The sequence below is a fragment of the Orycteropus afer genome, unplaced genomic scaffold (genome assembly GCF_000298275.1).
Source record: "Orycteropus afer afer isolate SDZICR_OR568_19922 unplaced genomic scaffold, OryAfe1.0 scaffold00194, whole genome shotgun sequence".
Taxonomy (NCBI): Eukaryota; Metazoa; Chordata; class Mammalia; order Tubulidentata; family Orycteropodidae; genus Orycteropus; species Orycteropus afer.
Window position 1 is genome coordinate 6,366,620 of NW_006921781.1, and position 22,033 is coordinate 6,388,652.

At 40.2% G+C, this 22,033-nt stretch overlaps 1 protein-coding gene across 1 annotated transcript in view; it reads left to right on the plus strand.

The window, feature by feature from the left end:
- Positions 1–22,033, plus strand: part of EPSTI1 (epithelial stromal interaction 1) — a gene marked incomplete at its 3' end in the record, with an annotated part of 166,802 nt that overhangs the window by 24,200 nt on the left and 120,569 nt on the right. The window contains exons 2-5 of the mRNA XM_007947838.1: positions 7,626–7,684; positions 9,166–9,249; positions 15,914–15,987; positions 16,711–16,794. Coding sequence (XP_007946029.1) covers positions 7,626–7,684; positions 9,166–9,249; positions 15,914–15,987; positions 16,711–16,794 — 301 coding nt within the window. The remainder of the gene's footprint in view (positions 1–7,625; positions 7,685–9,165; positions 9,250–15,913; positions 15,988–16,710; positions 16,795–22,033) is intronic.

A 22,033-nucleotide genomic window follows, 5' to 3' on the forward strand; every position in this document is an offset into this window, starting at 1 on the left:
TATATATATATATACACTTGCTGGTTTTTGTGTTTCTCTAGAGAACCCAATCTAACACAAGTATAGATCACATTTCAATGTAAAGAAAACAGAAATCCTCACACTGGACCAATAAGCAACATGATGACAAATGGAGAAAATAATGAAGTTGTCAGGGATTTCATTTTACTTAGATCCATAATCAACACCCATGGAAGTTGCAATCAAGAAATCAAACTATGTATTGCATTGGGAAATCTACTTCAAAATATCTCTTCAATGTTGTGAAAAGCAAATATATCACCTTGAGGACGAATGTGTGCCTGACCCAAGCCTAATGTATGTGGGAAGAAGCTCTCATGGTTCAGTGGTTGCCTTTGGTTGCCAAGCTTTGAACCCACCATCCACTCAGTGGGAGAATGAGGGCAATCTGCTTCTGCAAAGATTTACAATCCACTCAATGGCAGTGGATTTGGTTTGTTTTTACATATATATGAAAACAGACAATGAATGAGGAAGATGGAAGAAGAATTGATGAATATGAATTATGTTGGGGAAGAATATTGAATGGACTACCAGAAGAATGAAGAAATCTGCCTTGGAAGAAGTACAGCCAGAATACTCCTTAGGAATGAGAAGTGAGTGACTGTCTCACACTCTTGGATATCTTAACAGGAGAGACCAGTCACTGAAGAAGAACATCTTGCTTGGTAAAGTAGAGGGTCACCTACCAACCACAATAACATATCTTCTCTGGAGTAGTGTCTATTCAAGTCTTTTGCCCATTTTTAAATTTGGTTGATTGTCTTTTTGTTGTTGAATTGTAGGAGTTCTTTATATAACCTGCATATAAAACTCTTGCCATATATATGTTTCCTAAATATTCTTTCCTGTTCTGTAGGTTGTTTCTTCACTTTTTTGATAAAGTCCTATGATACACAGAAATTTTCGTCTTGATGAAGTCCAAATTTATCTGTTTTTTCTTTTGTTCCTCTTGCTCGTGTTGTCGTATCTAAGGATTCATTGCCAAAAACAATTTATTGAAGCTTTTCTCCTCTGTTTTCTTCTAAGAGTTGTATGGGTTTAGTTCTTACATTGAGCTGATTGATATATTTTAAGCTAATTTTTGTATATTATGTATTTTGTAAATTAAAAAAAAAATGACAGCTCTCAGGATGATTCTGTATGGTTATGCAGTTGATAATTGCATGAACTTTACCAGCTAAGGTGGTGGGTGGGAGCTGAGATGTGTATCAAGCCGTATGCCATGGTATGAGTTTACAAGCACTCTTTTCTGATTTGCACAAATTTATTATGTCTCACTAAATCATGGGGCTGCATGGGGATGCTGGTGTTTGTATGCATGTGGATTGCTTTTTTCTAATTTCTACAAAGCCATCAAATATGCAAAGCCATCAATTTGACAAAAGTCCTGATGATCTCATTTATCTTTTCCTAGTGGGTGCCTACTGAGTCCTCTAGTAGGAGATGTGAGTCTCACTGTTTAAAGAGCTAACTGACTTCACATCATCTCTTGATATTGTGGGCTTTACAGGTTCTGAGACCACCTAGAACACAGGAGGCCTTCCACACCTGAGATGTGGCATCCTGGGGTTGGGCTAGTATGGCGGGCTTAGGGTCAAGGATGGGTACTCAGCCTGATCTTGTCATTTTCTGCTTTTGTCATTTTATTGAGAATTTGGTCAGTTTAAAAAAGAAGTTTTAAAAACTCAAATGCCTCAAAAGCTTTGATCCCATACTGACTAAAAATAGAAAATCATATAATAAAAAGCTTTTGAAAATCATATAATAAAAACTTTTGAAAATCATATAATAAAAATCAATATAGAAAGAAACTAAACCTCTATCTAGTACCTTTGTTTAACCAGAATCCTTCTGCCCTTCAATTTATATACACACAAGGGTAAGATTTTTTTGAACTATGAAAACTTCAAACCAAGATTTTGTAAGACAGTAGACTTCATGTAGGAGCCCTGGTAGTGCAGTAATTAAAACATTTGGTTGCTAGTCAAAAGGTCAGTGGTTTGAACCCACCAGCCACTCCATGGGACAAAGATGAGGCAATCTGCTTCCTTAAAGGTTTACAGCCTTGGAAACCCTATGGGGCAGTTCTGCCGTGTCCTATAAGGTTGCCGTGAGTTGGAATCAACTTGGTATCAGTGGAGACTTCATGTAAGGAGGGCTGGTGGAACAAATGGTTAAAAGCTTGACTGCTAACTGGTAGCTTGACAGTTTGAATCCACCAGCAGCTTTGCAGGACAAGAATGTGGTGACCTGCTATTGTAAAGATTACACCCAAGAATATTGTATGGGACAATTCTATTGCATTGTCACAAGGGATCGCTACAAGTCAGAATCAACTCAGTGGCACCCAACAATAACAGACTTCATGTGTCGTATTATTGTACTTGCATTTATCTGATGATAAGTTAATGTTCTACACCTTTCTGAGTTTTTACAGTTGACTATATTTCTTTATTAGTCAAATCAGTATTGTTCCCAATTAGAAATTCAAATTACATTTGGTGCAGTTTGTGCACACCGGGGGATATATTTACGTAATATGTTAGCCAGGAAGATATTTTTCACAACTTCAGCATAACATTTTTTCAGAGAGTGGTTATTGATGAGAAGTTATAAAAATTGTGGAAGAAGGTACACAAGAGAAGTGATTGTGCACCTCAAGAGAGACTGCACAAGAAAAAGATTTTTAGAAAGTCTTTTCCGTTTATAGGTGCTTTTCTTTTATGGGGCAGAAGAACATTCTTCTCTTTGTCTTGTGCTATTTTGTGTGTTCTCCCTTAGCATAGATCACTGATGTGCACTGGTGGAAAGTGAAAATCATCTTACAAATTGAGATATTTCATTAAATTTCAATGAGGTAATTAAGGAAACTCATTTTCAAAGATATACATTTATTTCAGTAGCTTGAATGTTGCTTAATCAGAAAATGACCAGAATACTAAGTATAGGTTGCTTGGGCTTGTCTAGATCAGCAGATTTTAGAGTCAGGCTGTTGAAAGGAATGACACTGGGTTAAAGCAGCAGAGGCCCTTGCTGTGAGTTGAAACTAATTGGCTGAAAACATGAATAAGTTATATTTGCTATTCATGTCAAGAAAGAGCTAAAAGAGAAGGGGTGGATATTTGTGTCTACAAAGGCAATACATTCTGCCACATGATACTGAAAAATAAAAAACAGCTTTTTGGGCTTAAGTGCTTCTTCCTATAACATGTAAGAGAAATAGAAGCTCAATTACTTGGAAATGAATATTAGAAATCATTTTAGATGTGGGATTTTTAGCCAGTAAAATGTTTATATGAATGTTCCTAGGACCACTGCCCTTGAGCCAAGGGTTATGGTAAAATATTTTCAATTAAAAGCCTCTAATTTCAAAGGTAGATAATTTTTTTCTAACTTTTCATGTCTTTGTACTGTGTCTGGGTATCTGTAAGCTGGACACACTGGCCAAATGTTGACTGAAATCCTATTCCTGAGACTAAAGATTCCAGGTATAATGTTGTTAGGCTTAAATGTAATGCGATTTGATATTGTGGAAAAAAAATTTTGGAAAGAAATACTTGGAAAATATTTTGGAAAATATAAATATATTTTTGGAAACAATAAAATATTTATAAAGAAAGCCCATTGAGTTTTCTTTCCAGATATTTTCCAAAATTTCCATAAGAGACACCCATGGAACTTGGAAAATTTTCTATGCAGCCAAGTCTCACAAAGACATACTTTCGTCATTTCTGATCCTGTCCTTTCAGCTTCAACTTGTTTTCTTCTTCCATGAAATTTTCTACCCCTCTGGGCTTGCTATGAATATCCTCTGTCTTGGATCTCTACTTATATCACTTGCTTTGACACTTGATTCCATATGGTTGGGATACATTCCTGTGGTTTTATGGATTCTTCCCAACAAAAGTTTAAAACCGGTTGCTACAAGTTGACTCCAACTCTTGGCAATCCTACATGTATCAGGATAGAACTGTGCTCCATGGGGTTTGCAATGGCTGATTTTTTTTTTTTTTTTTCCAGAAGTAGATTACCAGACCTTTCTTTCAAGGTGCTACTTGGTGGACTTGAACTTCCAACCATTTGGCAGCTGAATACATTAACCGTTTGTGGCACCCAGGGGCTCAACTGAAGTTTAAGTACCACTAAAGTGGTCTGAGTCCAGTTTCTCTTATCTCCTTTTACTCCCCATAGAACCTAACACAGTCTATAACAGGGGCTTATTGTTGTGTTGTTAAGTGCCGTTGAGTCAGACCTGACTCATAGCGACCCCTTCTTGGGTTTCCAAGGCAGTATCACTACGGAAGTAGATTGCCCCATCTTCCTTCCTGGGAGTGGCTGGTGGGTTTGAACTGCCAGCCTTCTAGTTAGCTGTCAAGTGCCTTAGCCACTATGCTATGAGAGCTCCCAACAGGGGCTTAGTAATTATTATTATTTAGTAATAAATAAGTGGTATTGCTTCAAAGTCTATCAAGAGGCTGAGGTTAAATGCCAATCATATTTTATGCTTTCTACATTGAGTTGAAATTTAGCTATGGACAACTCACTGGTCTAAGTCAAAAATACTGGGTTTGAGTCTCAGCACTGTTGCTTAATTTCTATACTTAGTATTCTTGGGCATATGATACAACTTCTGTGCCGTAATTAACATTTAACACACTTGGTTGCTAACTAAAAAGTTAAAGGTTTGAGTCCACCCAGAGAAGGCTTGGAAGAATGCTCTGGTGATCTGAAAAACCGTGGTTGTTATGTACCATCAAGTCGGACCGACTCATAGTGACCTCTCCCTGGGTTTCCGAGGCAGTATCACTAAAAACTAGCCATTGAAAATCTTATGGAGCACAGTTTTACCCTGGCACATATGGAATCACTATGAGTCACAGTCAATTCAATGGCAACTGGTTTCTTTGTTCTCTTTCCACCTAAATATTCTAATACAGCTTGATTCATCTACAGCAATAGTTCTCAAAGTGTGGTCCCTGGATCCAGAATATTAGCATCACCTGAAAGTTTGTTAAAAATGCAGGTTATCAGGTTCCACTCCAGACATACTGAATGAGAAACTCTGCCTTCTAACAAGCCATCCAGGTGACTCTGATGCATGCTCTCTGAAGTTTGAGAACTAGTCATCTGCAGTATAGCCAGAACCGTGGTATGGTGAGATGCTCTGTACTATGTTAACAGACATAGAAGATTGTGCAGTATTTCACGGTTGATGTTTAAATTCAGTATCTAGTGCTTCATCTTTTAGGCTCTGCAGAATGACTTACCATTACTTCATTTCCAGGTTTGCAGGTCTGTAGAATTGCCATTCCTAAGCTCCTGTGAAGTGCTGGCAAACGAGGAGTGAAAAATCTTTCTTAGGGTGAACAAAGAATATGTAATGGACAAGGGATTAATTTCCAGCGGCAGCCTCCTAATTTAGTATTCATAACTTTGTGTGCATCGTAGGCTACACATGCAACGTCTGCTGATATACATTAGGTAATTGGGCATTCAGCAGCCCCATTTGCATGCAAAGGTGGTTGTACACCTCACATTTACAAGTCTAAAATTAAAGCCCAGTTTGAAGCTGGCTGAAGACGCACTGCTAGGAAAATAATGAGATAAGGAAGAAATGGTTTCTGTTAATCAGCACTTCTGGCCTCTACTGTTCCATCTTTGCTAATTTGGCCTTTGAAATTGTACATTCCACGTTGAAGAGAGAGAGAGAGATTGCTAAGAGCATCTGGGGTTTTCTTTATTTTTCTAAAAACCCTACCTTTTTAAGCTGATTGTGTTTATCCACAGCATTTCCCTAAAACTGCCCCCATATATATGCTGTATTCTGTTGCTGCATTGTAGTTTTGCTCTCCTAGCTATTCATGCTACTGTGGGACTACATGGATTATCTCAGAGAAGAGCCACCCTCAGTGCAGACTAACAGACTAGTTGCATTTCAATTCAGCCCACATTTATCAAAGCAGCTATTTTGTGCCAGGCACTGTGCCAGGTGCCAGTCATGCAAAGATCCACCAGGCACAATTCCTGCCCTCACAAGCTCACAATATTTTAACAGTTTCCCAGCACCTCAGTGTAGAATATTTTTACTTACATGAAGCCTTCTTTATGTAGCACTCCCTGATCCCCTAGCTTGATCTGCTGTTTATGCTCAACCTCAGGTGTCCTCAGGTGAATGAGGGGTCCAGGGGACTCATGTCTAGAAAAGTTGAACATTAAGGGCACAAGCCACCACCCATCTGACAGTTTGTTGTACTGTGGTGACTTGCATGTTGCTATGATGCTGGAAGCTATGCTACCAGTACATTAAATACCAGCAGGGTCATTCATGGTGGATAGGTTTAAGCAGAGCTTCCAGACTAAGACAGACTAGGAAGAAAGGCCTGGCAATCTACTTCTGAAAATTAGCCAATACAAACTTTATGGATCACAACAGATCATTGTCTGGCTTGCTTGCTTTGGACACGTTATCAGGCAGTATCAATCACTAGAGGAGGATATCATGTTCGATGAAGTAGAGAGCCAGTGAGGGTGAGGGAGATCTTTGGAGAGATAGATTGGCACAATAGCTTCAATGATGGCCTCAAACAGTGGTCATGAGGATGGCTGAGGACTGGACAACATTTCATTCTGTTGTATGTAGAGTAGCCAGAGTTGGAGTTGACTCAATGATAACCGTCTAGCTAAGGGCACAAAACTGTGGCCAACTGGCTACATAGATGGGTGATGAAGAGGAGGTGGCTGTGATGCAAGATGGCCTGCACTCCCAGAGTTTATGAGAATAAAGGATTCATGAGTGTTTCCTGTACTCTGGATGTAATTTGGGTCACATACATGAGAATGTCAGTAAAAAGCCATCTTAAAGGGACTTGTGCACAAGGGCCATCAGAAGGATCATTGGAGTCCTACAAAGACGGTCTACCAAGAACCAGCATGACACAGTCATTTGTCCTCTTCATCGATTGCTTTGTATTTCTATACTTGGGATTTGTTTTACGTTGACAGCTACATCATAGGCTCCTGGAGCACAGACGTATGCTTGGGTCTTAATCTTTTTGTCTTCCGTAGTACTATTTGATGGTGATAATGATAAGGAAAGTGTATTAGAAGGAAGAATACCTGGTAGCTTATATGAATTAGAAGGAGCTCTCATGGTGCTGTGGTAGAGGCATTGGGCTGCTAACAAAAAGGTCAGTGGTTTGAACCCACCAGTTGTTCTGCAGTAGAAAGATGAGGTGATCTACTTCTGTAAAGATTTACAGCCTGGGAAACAGTATGGGAGGTGCTATGAGTTGGAACCAGCTGTATGGCAGTGGGTTTCGCTTGGGTGCATGAATTAGTGAGTCCCTGGGTGGTTCAAACAGTTGACACAAAGCTGCTAACTGAAAGGTTGGAGATACAAGTCCACCTAGAGACACTTCAAAAGAAAAGCCTCGTGACTCACTTTTAAAAAACCCGCTACTGAAAACCCTATGAGATACAGTTCTACTCTCATATACATGGGGTCATCATGAGTCAGAATCAAAACCAGTCAAATAGTCTGGATAGGCTCTATAAATTAGTACTTTCTCATAATAATAACCCTTTTTTTTCTCTTTTTCTAGCACGGACACATATACCCTGATAGCACCAAATGAGAGCCGCAGAAGCCAGATACAAAGGAGTACGTATTTAACATTTAGAATGGTTCTCACCTTCTTATGGAGTACAATTTTTTTTTTTTTGTTGTTGTTGTTGTTTGGAATATTTTTTTTGCTTATTTGTTGTGATGGTTAAGTTTGTGTGTCAACTTTGCTGGGCCTGGTTGAGTGGCTGGACAAACTGAATGTAGTTATTCCCCATTAATTCAGTGATGAATCTATTGGAGCAGTTGAGTAGCTGCTTTGGGTATGTGGTCTGCTTTCTGTATATAAGGAGAAACCTTGGGAATGGTCTCTAGCTTATGGCACGCTTGAATCCTGCATGGAGCCCTGTTGTTGTTCAGTAGCCTGCTATTCTCTGCTGACCTTGGGACTTTCAATGGACTTGAATAATGACCTGCCATGCGGTTTGGTAACATTGGGACTATGCCTCTTTACTTGTCAACCTTGGGCTTCTTAGTCTCAGCAGCCAGCAGCTATCTGAGTGAAGAAAAGCCTCTAGCTTCAGTGGGCTGGGAGCAGGAGGCAGAGCTGAAGCCCAAGGTTGAGGGTCTTTCACCCAGCCCCTAGAGCCTGGCACTTTGAACTTGGACTTAAAGCCTCCAAATTGTAAGAGAATAAACTCCTGTTTGTTCAAGCCATCCCATTTGTGGTATATTCTTGTCAGAGTAGCACTAGGTAACCAGAACATCTGTATAGACTCATCAGATCTTAGCAGTTTTTTTTTTCTCTTTTTACCTTTGTTGTTGTTGTTATGTGCTGTTGAGTTGGACCCGACTCAGCGACCCCTCCTTGGGTTTCCAAGGTGATATCACTATGGAATTAGATTACCCAACCTTCCTTCCGAGGAGAGGCTGATGGGATTGAACCGACAGCCTTCTGGTTAGCAGTCAAGTGCTTTAGGCACTACCCTACCAGAGTAGTTTTATTTATACCTTTTCAAATGATTTTGTTGTTAATGCTTCTAAATTTGTTTTTCTATATTTCTAACAGGAGCCCTGGTGGCTCAGGGTTAAGCACTTAGCTGCTGACTGAAAGGTCAGTGATTGGAGCCCAAAAGCTGCTCTTCAGGAGAAAGATGTGGCAGTCTGCCTCTGTAAAGATTTGCAGCCTTGGGAACTCTTTGGGCAATTCTGCTCTGTCACATGGGGTTCTATGGGTTGTAATCAACTTAATGGCATCTAAGAAAACATCAACGAGTTCTGCTGGCACAGTGGTTAAAGCTCTCAGCTGCTAACTGAAAAGTTGGATGGTTCAAAATCACCAGATACTCCTTGGGAGAAAGATGAGGCAGTTTGCTTCTGTAAAGATTTACAGCCTTGGAAACCCTATGGGAAACTCTGTCCTTACAGAGTTGCTAAGAATTGGAATCACCTGACAACAACAACATGCTCACATATAGTTAATTGCCCTTTAAGGGTTGCTTCTTTCTTATGCTTTGAAGGGACCAGTTTCCTTTTCAACTTTAATAATTGAGGATTTGATCATTCTTTTTCTGTCCTAGTTGCTAAGAAAGAGCTAGAAGACCTGGAGAAATGGAAGGAGCAGAATAGAGCTAAACCAATTAACCTGATGCCAAGACGGCTAGGTAAGCAAACAAACCAGTTCCTGCATGTGAGGGCAGAGCCATCCCTGGATCCAGTTAGCACCTTTCAAATGTCTGACTTTGAATGCACCTAATAGGTTGCTGGGTTGCTGTTCCATCCCCACTTGGGGATGGAGTGCATTTAAAGTGTGCAGGTATAGTGTTGCTTCTGATTTTCTGCAAGTAGCAAGCATATGATGCCACAGTTATCTGGGAATAAAGTGATGGCTTAATTGCCAAATAATTTAGATCCTCTGAGATGCTCGACTCTGAAGAAAGCTTACCTGGGGCGCTTCATATGCCCTGTCACAGCACTCACCGGGATGAGAGTAAAAATGAGCACATGCATATTAATCATGGTGGTAAAATACAAAAGTGACAAAGAATGAATTGGAAAGACAATTCCAAAACTGAGACGAGGGCGAGCGGAAACCCAGTGATGGGTATAAAGGAAAACGCCACTTGTGTTTTCATTTCTAAAGATAGAGACCTTTGGGCTCATGGAACGCCTGCTGCCAGGGTGATGAATGATCTTGGCTGCCTTCGCTGGGTGTTTGATCATTTGGAGTGGATGCCACCAAATGGGATTTATTCACATCGCTTTTCCCTTTTCTGTCCTAGCAGCAGCTGAGGGCTTCAAGGACAGGACTCATGGTTTCCACAGATTTAGTTAACACAAACGGGTCTAGAGTCAAGGACCACCTACTATCTTGATAGTTTCATAGAAGCGTTTTCCCCATCTCCCCCGAATGTAATGTTAAATTAAACTCATTAGGAAATCATTTAATGAGTGAAAGTAATAGTGTTATCACAGTCATCCCACTGCATCTCACAAAAGGGGTTAACCTGAATATGCCAAATCAGCTACACAATAGGGAAACAGATTTGTTCTTTCCTAACTGGTCTCCTCAAGCTTCCTATATGGGACTAGTTTTCTCCCTGCTCTTTGGATGAAATTAGAGCAGATCCCCCTGATCTTTTGTTTTTTTTCCCCTCAAATAGTAACATGGTCCAGTGAATGCTAGGCATGAAACCATCTCATTTCAGTAATTAATGTTTACTCTTAGATATTGGTTAAAACAAAACAAAACTTACTGCTCTCAAGTTAATACCAACTCATAGAGACCCCTCCTTGGGTTTCCAAGGTAGTATCTCTATGGAAGGAGCTCTGGTAGCATAGTGCCTAAGGCACTTGACTGCTAACCAGAAGGCTGGCGATTCAAACCCACCAGCCACTCCTCGGAAGGAAGATGGGGCAATCTACTTCCATAGTGATACTGCCTCGGAAACCCAAGGAGGGGTTGCTATGAGTTGGGTCCGACTCAGCACATAACAACAACAACATCTCTACAAAAGTAGATTGCCCAGGCTTCCATCCGAGGAGTGGCTGGTGGGTTTGAACTGTCACCCTTCTGGTTAGCAGTCAAGTGCCTTAGGCACTACAGTACCAGAGGTACTTGTTACAGCTCTGTTACTAATGGAATAGTAACACTTCTCTCTTGCTCCATCTCAGGCCCATTTCAGGTAGGAAGCTAACAAGAGAGAGAGGCATGCTGGATTTTTCTCTATTGACTCCTCTGCCCACAGAGTTGAAAGGGGAAGGGGAGGTAGGAGAGGCAAGGGTCGGCAGTGCACTCACTGGTCCTGGTTCTTATAGCCTTGGAGTATGCTTACTGCTCACTCTTTCTCGGGGTTCTATGAGTTTTCTCTGATAGAGCCGATGATATCCTTTTTCTATTGGCAACTCTTTTTCTTTTCTTTCAAAACCTTTTAATTTTTAGTCAACAAATACTTACTGAATACTTTCAACAAAATAAAGTTCTTGCACTCATGGAGCTTAAAACCAGTTGCTGTCAAGTGGACCCTGACTCATGGAGACCCCACGTGTGTCAGAGTAGAACTGTGCTGCACAGGGTTTTCAATAACCATTTTTTCAGAAGGTGATCACCAGGCCTTTCTTCTAAAGCACCTCTTGGTGGACTTGAACTCCAATCTGTTGATTATCAGCCCAACACATTAACCATTTATACCACCTAGGGACTCCTTCATGGAGCTTATGTTTTAATAATAACTATACTCTTATTTACTGAGTGCATATTAGATAGATTATCAAGCACTTTACATATACTGCATCATTTAAACTGTTACCAGCAAATACCAGCCTTATGGTTATTAGTTCTATCTATTTTTTAAACAGGACACTGGGATTAGAAAGATGATTAACTTGTCCTGCTGCCATTTATTCTTGGTAGATTGTCTTTATAGGGCCCCTTTGTTCCTTTAGGTGGAACATGAGCCTATGTTCTTCTCATGAGCAAGTCCCTTTAAGATGGCTTTAGATTGTCATTCTCTTCCATGTGTCTTACCCTAGACTGTAAGAAATACTCACTCATGCATGTGTTGTTCTTAAAAACTCTGGAAGGATAGGCCATCTGCATGGTGGCACCCCCTCCTGATCACCCATCTGTGTAGCCAACTGGCCAGAGTCTTGTGCTTTTATGTTTTGACTTGTCCAGGCATGGTCCACTGAGTCCCTTATTCTCCTAGGGACACAGGTTGAGCTCTTCAAGTAATTTTCATTAAACCTTTCTTGCTCATCTTGAAGTAAAGGTTCGCCCTTCTCCACACACACATATACATACACAAGGATAGACTTCACAAAGACATCCTCATATTTCTACTTCCCTTTGAGCAATCCAAGGCATTCTAGTAGCACATGGTTAAGGCAAGTGGATGCTAAGCAAAAAAGTCACCAGTTCGAATCCACCAGCTATTCCATGGGAAAAAGATGATGCAGTCTGCTTCTGTAAAGATTTGAGCCTTGGAAGCCCCATGGGGCAATTCTACTCTGCTCTATAGGGTTGCTATGAGTTGGAATCAACTTGGTGACGGTGGGTTTGTTTTTTTCGGTTTTTGAGCTATCCAGAATCTCTGGGAGGTACAAATGGCTAATGCTCTCAGCTGCTAACCAAAAGATTGAAGGTTCAAGTCCAACTAGAGGTATCCTGGAAGAAAAACTTGACAATCTACTTCCTAAAAATCAGCTGTTTTTAAAACCCTATGGAGCATAGTTATAATCTGACACATATAGGATCTCCATTAGTTGGAGTTGATTCTATGGCAGGAAGCTTTTGACCTATCAAACCCCTTGTGAAGGGCTTCTTAGTTAAGTTCCCTAAACTAGATTTCAGTTACCTTCTTTGCAGATATTGTTTAGGGTATCAAGCACTTCATTTTGGGATGTTGGTTGTTGGCATCTATTGTTTTGGGACCTCAGTCAAAAATGAGACAGGAATCTTATTGCAACTTCCTGCTTTATGAAGTATCTAGGAATGGTCAAGGATGTGTGTAAGAGAAGAAAGAAAATTCTAGGTTTTAAATTTTGAGGTGAGTTTCAACAAAACCTGCAAATGCTTAGAAATCTGGTTTTCCCCATTTCCTCTAATACCAACTCCTCCCTACTCCTCCATCCTTTACAGGTCTTGGAGATACTGAAAGCTACTTTAACATTTGATAAAAGCTCCATAATCCTCACTGCTTCTCTCCCATTCCCCCACCTCCCTGCAATAGAGATTTGGAGACCAAAACCCAAAACTGTAGGGCCTCATATATGTTTTAGAAATTGGAGGAAAGTCCCTGTGGGTATCTTTACCAGTTCAATTATAAAAGGTACCAAAAACTAAAAACCAGACCCACTGCCATCGAGTTGATTCCAACTCAGAGTACCCCATAGGCTTTCCAAGGACAGAAGCAGGTTGCCTCATCTGTGGAGCAGCTGGTGGATTCAAACCAAGGACTTTTTGGTTAGCAGCCAACTGCCTTAACCACAGCATCACGAGAGCTCCTTATAAAAGTTACAGTGAATGCAAATTATGTTAATGAATCTTCTGTGTGTGAGTGAATCTTCTAGAGAACTGATACTTGTAGTGACCAGATAATTATTTCAAAGAAATCTTTATTTTTTTAATTATTATTTTTATATGTGTTTACCCTCTAGTTAGTGGTTTACCCTCCCTTCCCTTCTGCACTTGGTAACCATCAAAGAATACTTCTTTTTTTTGTGAAACTCTTTTCTTGACTTTTTACAATAGTGGTTTCATACAATATTTGTCCTTTTGTAATTAAGAATTTCACTCAGCAAAATGTCTTCTAGATTCATCCATGTTATGAGATGTTTTGCAGATTCATCATTATTTTTTAACATTGTGTAGCATTCCATTGTGTGTATGTACCATAGTTTGTTGATCCATCTCTTTGTTGATGAGCTTTTTGGTATTGTGAATAGTGCTGTGATGAACATGTTCTTAGGTGCCTTCGAGTCAGCTTTGACTCATAGTGACCCTATGTACAACAGAACAAAACACTGCCTGGTTGTGCACCATCCTCACAATCCTTGTTATACCTGAGCCTGTTGTTACAGTCACCATGACAATTCATCTCATTAAGGGTCTTCCCCTTTTTTCACTGACCCTCCAACTTACCTTTTCTAGGAAATGGTCCCTTCCAACAACAGAAGCAAAGTAAATGAGATGAAGAAGTCTGGCCATTCTTGCTTCCAAGGATCATTTTGGCTGTACTTCTTCCAGGACAATTTTTCATTCTTCCTGCAGTCCATTTTACTTTCAGTGTTCTTTACCAACACCACAACTCAAAAACATCAACTCTTCTTCAGTCTGCCTTATTCATTATCCAGCTTTCACATGCATATGAGGCTATTGAAAATACCATGGCTTGGATTGTTGTTGTTCTTTGCCATTGTGGCTTGGATCAGGCACACCTTAGTCTTCAAAGAGACATCTTTGCTCTTTAGCACTTGAAAGAGGTCTTTTGCAGCAGATTTACCCAGTGCAATACAACATCTGATTTCTTGACTGCTGTTTCCATGGGTGTTGTTTGTGGATCCAGGTAACATGAACTCTTTGACAACTTCAATCTTTTCTCCATTTATCATGATGAGCATTGTTGTGCATATATCTTTGTGTCATGGCTCTTGTTTTTCTAGGATATATACTTAGTAGTGGGATTGCTGGATCATATGGTATTTCTGTTTCCATCTTTTTAAGCAAGGACCATACCATTTTCCTCAGTGTTGTACCATTTTACAGTCTAACCAACAGCATATGAGGGTTCCAGTCTTTCCACATCCTAGACAGCATTTGTTGTTTTCTCTCCTTTCTTTTTTTTTAACTTTGCTATTAATGCTAGGATGAGATGGTATTTCACTGTTGTTTTTAATTGCATCTGTTTTATGGCTAATGAGGGAGCTCTGGTGGCATAGTGCCTAAGGCATTTGTCTGCTAACCAGAAGGCTGGTGGTTCAAACCCACCAGCCTCTCCTTGGAAGGAAGATTGGGCAATGTACTTCTGTAGTGATGCTGCCTCAGAAACCCAAGGAGGGCTTGCTGTGAGTCGAATCTGACTTGATGGTGGTGAGTTTGGTTTCTCTTGGTTAATTACTAATGAAGGAGCTCTGGTGGTGCACTGACTAAGGCATTTGACTGCTAACCAGAAGGTGGTGGTTCAAACTCTCCAGCACTCCATGGAAGGAAGATGGGACAATCTACTTTCTAAAGATTCACTGCCTTGGAAACCCAATGGAGTTTGCTGTGAGTCTGAATTGACTGGATGACAGTGAATTTCATTTTTTTTTTTTTTTTTTTTGATGGCTAATGATCATGTGGGAGCTCTGGTAGCACAGTGGCTAAGGCACTTGACTGCTAACCAGAAGGCTGGTGGTTCAAACCCACCAGCCACTCCTCGGAAGGAAGATGGGGCAATCTACTTCCCTAGTGATATCACCTCAGAAACCCAAGGAGGGGTCACTATGAGTCGGATCTGACTCAAGGACACATAACAACAACAACAACAACAATGATCATGTGCATTTCTTCAGGTGTTTGTTAGTTCCTCAGTGTCTTCTTTCGTGAAGTATCTGTTCATGTTCAAAATATATGTACACCAAACTTGCAAAGACACTGAAAAAAATTCCTAAACAGTAATTCTTAGATGACTGTAAGACTGTGAGGATTTCTGGGCCCTAATTACTTTAGGTTCCAGAGAGAAAAAGCAAATAATTTAACATCCATATTTTTTCTCTTGAATATCTAAAGAAAGGGATTTATAGTGAATCACTAACTAGACAATTTTCATTGTGCTTTTCAAACACTAGGTTATAAACACTACAAACTTTTTCAAACTCCTGAAGGTATCCTGAGTTTTGCTACTTAAACATAGGTCAGTAGGGTTCAAGAAGAAAGGCAATTTAAGGATCATTGATCATTTTCTTTATTAAATGAAAGAATGGTCATACTCAATCAGGAGGAATGTTCTAGAATTTGGGAGACAGGTACAGTTTCTTATGGTTTACTGTGGCCCTTTAAGTATGGTTTCAATGTAAATGAATACTAATACTTACATGATTTAAAAACCTTAGTAGAAGTATCCTCTTTGATTATGAACTTGGCTTCATCTAGCCATCAACTCTTTCTCTTTTAAGTTATCACATTTTTTTAAAGCTTATTAAGAAAACTGGTTATGTTTTTATTTCCCGGGGCATAAAAATGTTCAAGAAACTCACGCTGTAGACTGATCATGTATTAATTAGTCTCTGATGGCTGACATTTCAGCTTAATATTCATGTTTCACCTTCCTGCCTTTTCCCCTCTAGGTGGAAGCCAATCAGAAGCTGAAGTCAGGCAGAAACAACAACACCAACTGATGCAATCTAAATACCAGAAAAAGGTCAGAATCCATCTCTTTTGAGTTTAATTTTGGCAAGGAATTTGAGTACCAGCACTTTTGAGTAACTGTAAAATTGTATTAAAGTAACTGTATTGTTACTTTACCAAATGCTTAAAACATTTAAACCAATTGCAAAAAGAAACTCTCAACATAAGGAAATCAGGAAGGAAGAAGCAAAAAAATAACCACCTAGAATTCTCATTGAAGCCATGTGTCAGTCAGTAGGACCCTTGATTAAGGGGATGCATTTTTCCCCTCTAGTTTAAATTAACTCTCTACTGTGTTTTGAATGTTTTGATTCCAAGGGTATGGATTTGTTTACCCCATGTCAGTTAAGAACATCATTAGAAAATGGTTTGAGATTTTTACAGTGAACGCTATGAGTTTTATAATCAGGAAAAATTATCCACCCGACTCTCTCTCAACTGAGAAAGAGGCAAAGAGAGAAGGGAGAAAGAGAGAGAGGGAGAAAGAGAGAGGAAGACAGACAGACAGACAGGCACTCTGACCCAGGAAGAAAAGAGAGGAATTTCATGGACAGGAGATGTGTATAGCCTGGCTATTCTTTGTGATCTAAATGGCTTGAAGTAACAACCTATAATCATGGTAAGGTATAGCACAAACAATCCTGTAATTTGTCTTTCATCATAATTTTGTGTTCCAGAGGTTCAGACTGAAAAATGGTAACTGGGTTTTGTCCTCTGTAATCTCAATGCAATTTAGCTAAAAAGAGAAGAATCTGTAAGAATCAAGAAGGAAGCAGAGGAAGCTGAAATCCAAAAAATGAAGGCAATTCAGAGAGAGAAGGTAAGATGATAGAGAGGATGATCAGCTACCATCTACTGAATGCTTACTATGTACCAGCTTCTCCTATAGGCACTCTCCACATACTAACTCATCTAACCCTCACAATAAAATTGAAAACAAAAACAAGTTGTGGTTGAGTCAATTCCAACTCATGGTGTCCCCATGTGTGTCAGGGTAGAACTGTTCACCATAGAGTTTCTGAAGTAGATTCCAGGCCTTTTTTTCATGCCTCTGGCGAGACTCAAACCTCCAACCATTTGGTTAGCAGCCTAGAACGTTAACCATTTGTACCCACTGGGGACTCCACCCTCACAATAACCCTGGGGAATGTATATGTTATTGTTACTCAATTTCATAAGTGAGGAAATGGACACAGGAAGGGTAGGTAATTACTCCAGAACTACCCAGCCAGTAAACAAAAGGGCTAGGACTTGAACCTAGGCCAACTGGTCCAAGCTGAGGCACTTAGTCACTCTTGCCTTATCTCTTACGTTAGTGATCAAAGTAGTAATTGTTTTGGCCGGGAGGCAAAGCCACGAGTGATGACAGCAATCAGTGATGCACGGCCTTATTTATATCCCAGCATTCCAGGATGAGTGTAGGCAAATCTGCTCCCTTCACTGATAAAGGAGAGAACGTGCACTTGCATGTCAGCATTCGTGACATCTCTATTCTAAACCTCTAAGATGTTTTTAGTTTTGTGCTCTTTCTGGGGCTTGGGAAAAAAATGTTTTAAAAATGCTCATCTGACAGAGAAGAAAAAAGAATGTAATGTTGTTCTGTCCCCACTCCTACTCCCATTTTCCACAAAGTCCTAAGTGGTGGTAGGTTTTCGGTATTTGAGGTCTGAGGCCATGGGGTTGACTCATAATGCTGACTGTCATGCCTCCTACCTACTGCAGCTATAAGTCAAGGAAGCACACGTTCTGTTCCTCCAGTTTCCCTTCTTCCCCCCCCCCCCCCACCATTCTTCTCTTTTCCATCCTTTCTTCTTTTAAAGATTCAGCTCTGGTCAAAATACAAACTTGGTTACCAAGCAACAGATGTTTTTACCTGCTAGAGTTAATGAAGGTCAAAGCTAATGGCTTATGAAATGAACAAGGGCATATGAGTCTTCCTCTCCCCTGAGGAGCTCTCTAGCTGGTTAGCAGAGTAGACTAAGTCTTACTTGGAGAATGTCCTCTGTATTCTGTGTGACTTGGGACAGGCCCCCACCCCTCTCTGAGTTTTCCCTGTTAAATGAGTCTGAAAGTGCCACTGTCTCTTCTCCCAAGGCCAGGAGCATCTCTGTTGCTGTAGAGATGTAGGCTCTAGTGTGCAGAGAGACAGGGCTTGGACATGAGGAACTGGGAATGATAATCTGTAATAAAATGCTAGAGGTTAGAAAAAGAGCATAGGAGCTTTGTTTACTAAAGTATAATTCAGTAACCTATTTTCAGCTGATTAGCTATTAAACCTTTAGTTGAAAAGCTTTCATTACAGTAATTTTTTTTTTTTAAATTTTAATTTTGGTCATTCGTTTTCTCCTCTTTTTTTCTGCTATTCTATTCTCCTCTCTTCTTTTCTTTGACTAAGTCTTTTTCCCTGCTATTTCCCCCTTCAGCAGAAGGTGTGTGATTGTAGAAGAGGTGCAGAGCGAAGCTTTTCTGTAATTCAGAAAATTACAGATGGAACAAAGACAGTCATCGAATCATCACTAGGGACTGAATTCAGAGGCTTGCATACCCTGAGGAATTATTGAAGTGCAACTTCTTATCCTAAAAGTCGTTTCTTAGTTGTCATTTAATACCTGTAACTGGCTTGTTTGTGGGTCGTTTATAGCTCTTTTTTTTTTTTTTTTTCATGGATCAAACAATGTATACTATTCAGTTAGTGGCTGAAAATGCTGTCATTAACATTGAGTAATAGTAGATTTTTTTTCCTTTACAAGTTATGCCATAACGTTAGACAGTAAATGCAGAAATCTTGATTGGATTGGCTTCTCTAATATGATGATTATAATGATTCTTAGTACAAATATGCCTGCAAATGAGAGATGAGATGAGAGAGTCAATACATTAAGCCCATTGCTGCTGAGTCGATGCAAACTCATGGCAACCTGACGTGTGTCAGAAGAGAACTGTGCTCCACAGGATTTTCAATGGCTGATTTTTTAGAAATAGATTTCCAGGCTTTCTTCCAAGGTGCCTCTGGATGGACTCGAACCACCAATCTTTCAATTAGCAGCTAAGCACTTAACTGTTTGCACCACTCAAGGACTCTAGTTGATATGTTGATGTTGTTCATTGCTCTTTAGTCATTTCGTACTCATGGCGACCCCAAGTGTGCAGGGATGAACTGCTCTGTTGGGTTTTCAAGGCTGTGACCTTTCAGAAGGAGATTGCCAGGACTGTCTTATGAGGCATCTCTGGGTAGGTTCAAATCATCAGCCTTTCACTTAGAACTCAAGTACTTAGCCATTTGTATCTAGTTGGTATGTAGCCCTTTGTTATTCAGATGTACTACTTGGACTGTCAGCATGGGCATCATCTGGGAGTTTGTTGGAAATATAGACTTAGGGGCTTCACACCAAAGCCAAACCCAAATCCACTGTCACCGAGTCAATTCCAACTCAAACCTATTGGGTTTTCATCTTCCTCTTGCAGAGAGGCTGGTGGTTTTGAACTGGCAACTTTCTGGTTGTTGTTGTTGTTATGTGCTGTCAAGTCAAACTCAACTCATAGTGACCCCTCCTTGGTTAGCAGTCTCTAAATTCAGAATCTGCATTTTAACATGGTCGCCAGAAGATTCTTATTCATGTAAAAGTTTGGGGAGCACTAATCTGCACTACTTTATGAGAGAAGGAACAAACCACCCTGGCCCTTCCACAGACTTGACTTCTCTGGCTGACTGGCCATGACGTAGCCTTCCCTGGGGGAAAGAGAGCCACACCTTTTCTTACTAAATGAAAGCCTATTTAGGAGCTATTGTCAGATAAAAGAAACATGGACATTAAGGCATCTAAAAGTGGCACATTTCACATTGTCAGCGTGAAAATGGCCAAGGAAAGTGATAATGGCTGTGATTATGGAGCAGTTATTCTTTAAAATGCACAATTAGCACACACATGGACAGCAGCCTGCAAAACATCATCGTCTTCCCTGGCAAATAGCTACTGCCCATGAACTCTGAGCCAAGTAGAATCTGAGCAGCCTACTGCCATCCTCAGAGCCTCTAGCTTGGCCTCTGTGTAGCTCATATCTTGATACACCCTGCCCACCAGTTTTCACTCTCCAAGGAAGGCTCACTTGAGTGGTCATTGAATCTCAATCTGATTGGTCACCATTGGTGCATGTGGCAACAAATACAGCATATCCTGAGAGGAGAGGGAACTAGATTTCCTGCCAGCATCTGTGGTTGTTCTTTTAATCCTTAATATGCAATAAGGTGATCAGCTCTGTAGCATCTTTTCATGTCACTAGGGCCCTAGAGGGGAGCTCTAGTGGCATGGTGCCTAAGGCATTTGACTGCTAACCAGAAGGTTGGCGGTTCAGACCCACCAGCCACTCTCTGGAAGGAAGACTGGGCAATCTACTTCCATAGTGATACTGCCTTGGAAACCCAAGGAGGGGTCACTATGAGTTGCATCTGACTTGACAGCACATAACAACAGCAATATATATATATATGTATATATATATATATATACACAAGTGTACTCTCATATGACCTCCCTCACCTATTTAGTGTATGTATTTACCTATGTATCTACTCACAAATTGTTACTTATTATTGCTAAAGAAGGATTGCTAAAGAAGGAGCTACTGACTCATGCAGCTAATGGCTGTTGAACCTGATGAACCCAAGATTGGCAGATAAAATGACAGAATCTCAAGATCAGCAGGCAACACAGCAGGCCACTGGCTCAAGTTCAGGAACAATCACAAGATCGGCAGACAACCCCGCAGTCCACTGCTTATGAAGACTCAATCAAATACTGGAACCAAATGTGTCAAAAAGCTAGAGACCTTTTCTGAAGCTTCTCCCTATATACTGGAAGCATGTCACACTCCAAAGGCAATTAATTAGTTGCTCCCAGAAGGTTCCAATATGTATTTGATTACCCATATCCAATTCTATATTTGGAATAACTATATCCAGCTACCATGTTACTCAAAACCACGACCCAGCCAAGGTGACACACAACTTTAACTACCACACAATTGCAGAAGATGCTTTGCATTATTTTGATATTTTTGAATTTATTGAGGCTTGCTTTGTGTCCTAAAATATGGTCCATTCTGGAGAATGACCCATGTGTGTTGGAGAAGAATCTATACTCAGTTGCTGTTGGGTGGAGTACTCTATACATGTCTATAAAGCCAAGCTGGTTAATTGTGTTATTTAGGTCTCCTGTATCTTTGTTGAATTTCTCTCTAGTTGTTTTGTCCTTCATCAAAAACAGTGTGTTAACTCCTAGTATTATTGTAGAACTGTCTATTTCCCTTTTCAGTGCTCTTAGCGTTTGTTTTATGTAATGTCCTTGGGTGCATAAGAAACTTATATTTGACTATCTGCTTGATATTTCTGCCTACATATTGCACAAGTATACCACAAACCCAAGAGTTCAAGACTGAACTCATATATTCATTTTGATGCCTGGTTTATACGTATCCTGCACTCTTCTCCCTTTTTTTACTCCTACATATCCATGTAGTTATCCTTTCTATTAATCCTGCCCCTGCATTTTTCTAGTGTCTGTCTTTCCTCTCTGTTTTTGGTTTCTAAGTTTAGCTTAGTTTGGTGTCTTAATGATGGCTTGGATTATTGTGAGAACCTCCCCATTGGTTCTCTCTGACATTTGTGGCCCTGCCCTTTCTCTATCTTTCTGTGTTGCTACCCAAATGAATTGCTTACTTCCCTGTTTAAAATAGTATATAGCATAATGGCTCCTCATTGTTTTTTATGAAGCCCAAATTCCTTAACTTAGCATGTGAGTTCCCTTATAATCAGCCCCTTCTACTTTTGCAATCTTTTCTTCCACCAATCTCTTTGCAGACACCTTTCAATTTATCCATGAGCATCTTGGAGTTCCCTGAGTTGGCACATTCTCTTGTGCTTTTGTGGTATGAAAACACAATAAGTCCCAGGAATGCCACTAGCTCATCAATGCCTTTGTGCACATTAGAAACCTACTCTCCCTCCAGGCAGAAAGCTCTATGGACACTCAGACTGGTGATAGATGGTGCCTTTTTTTTTT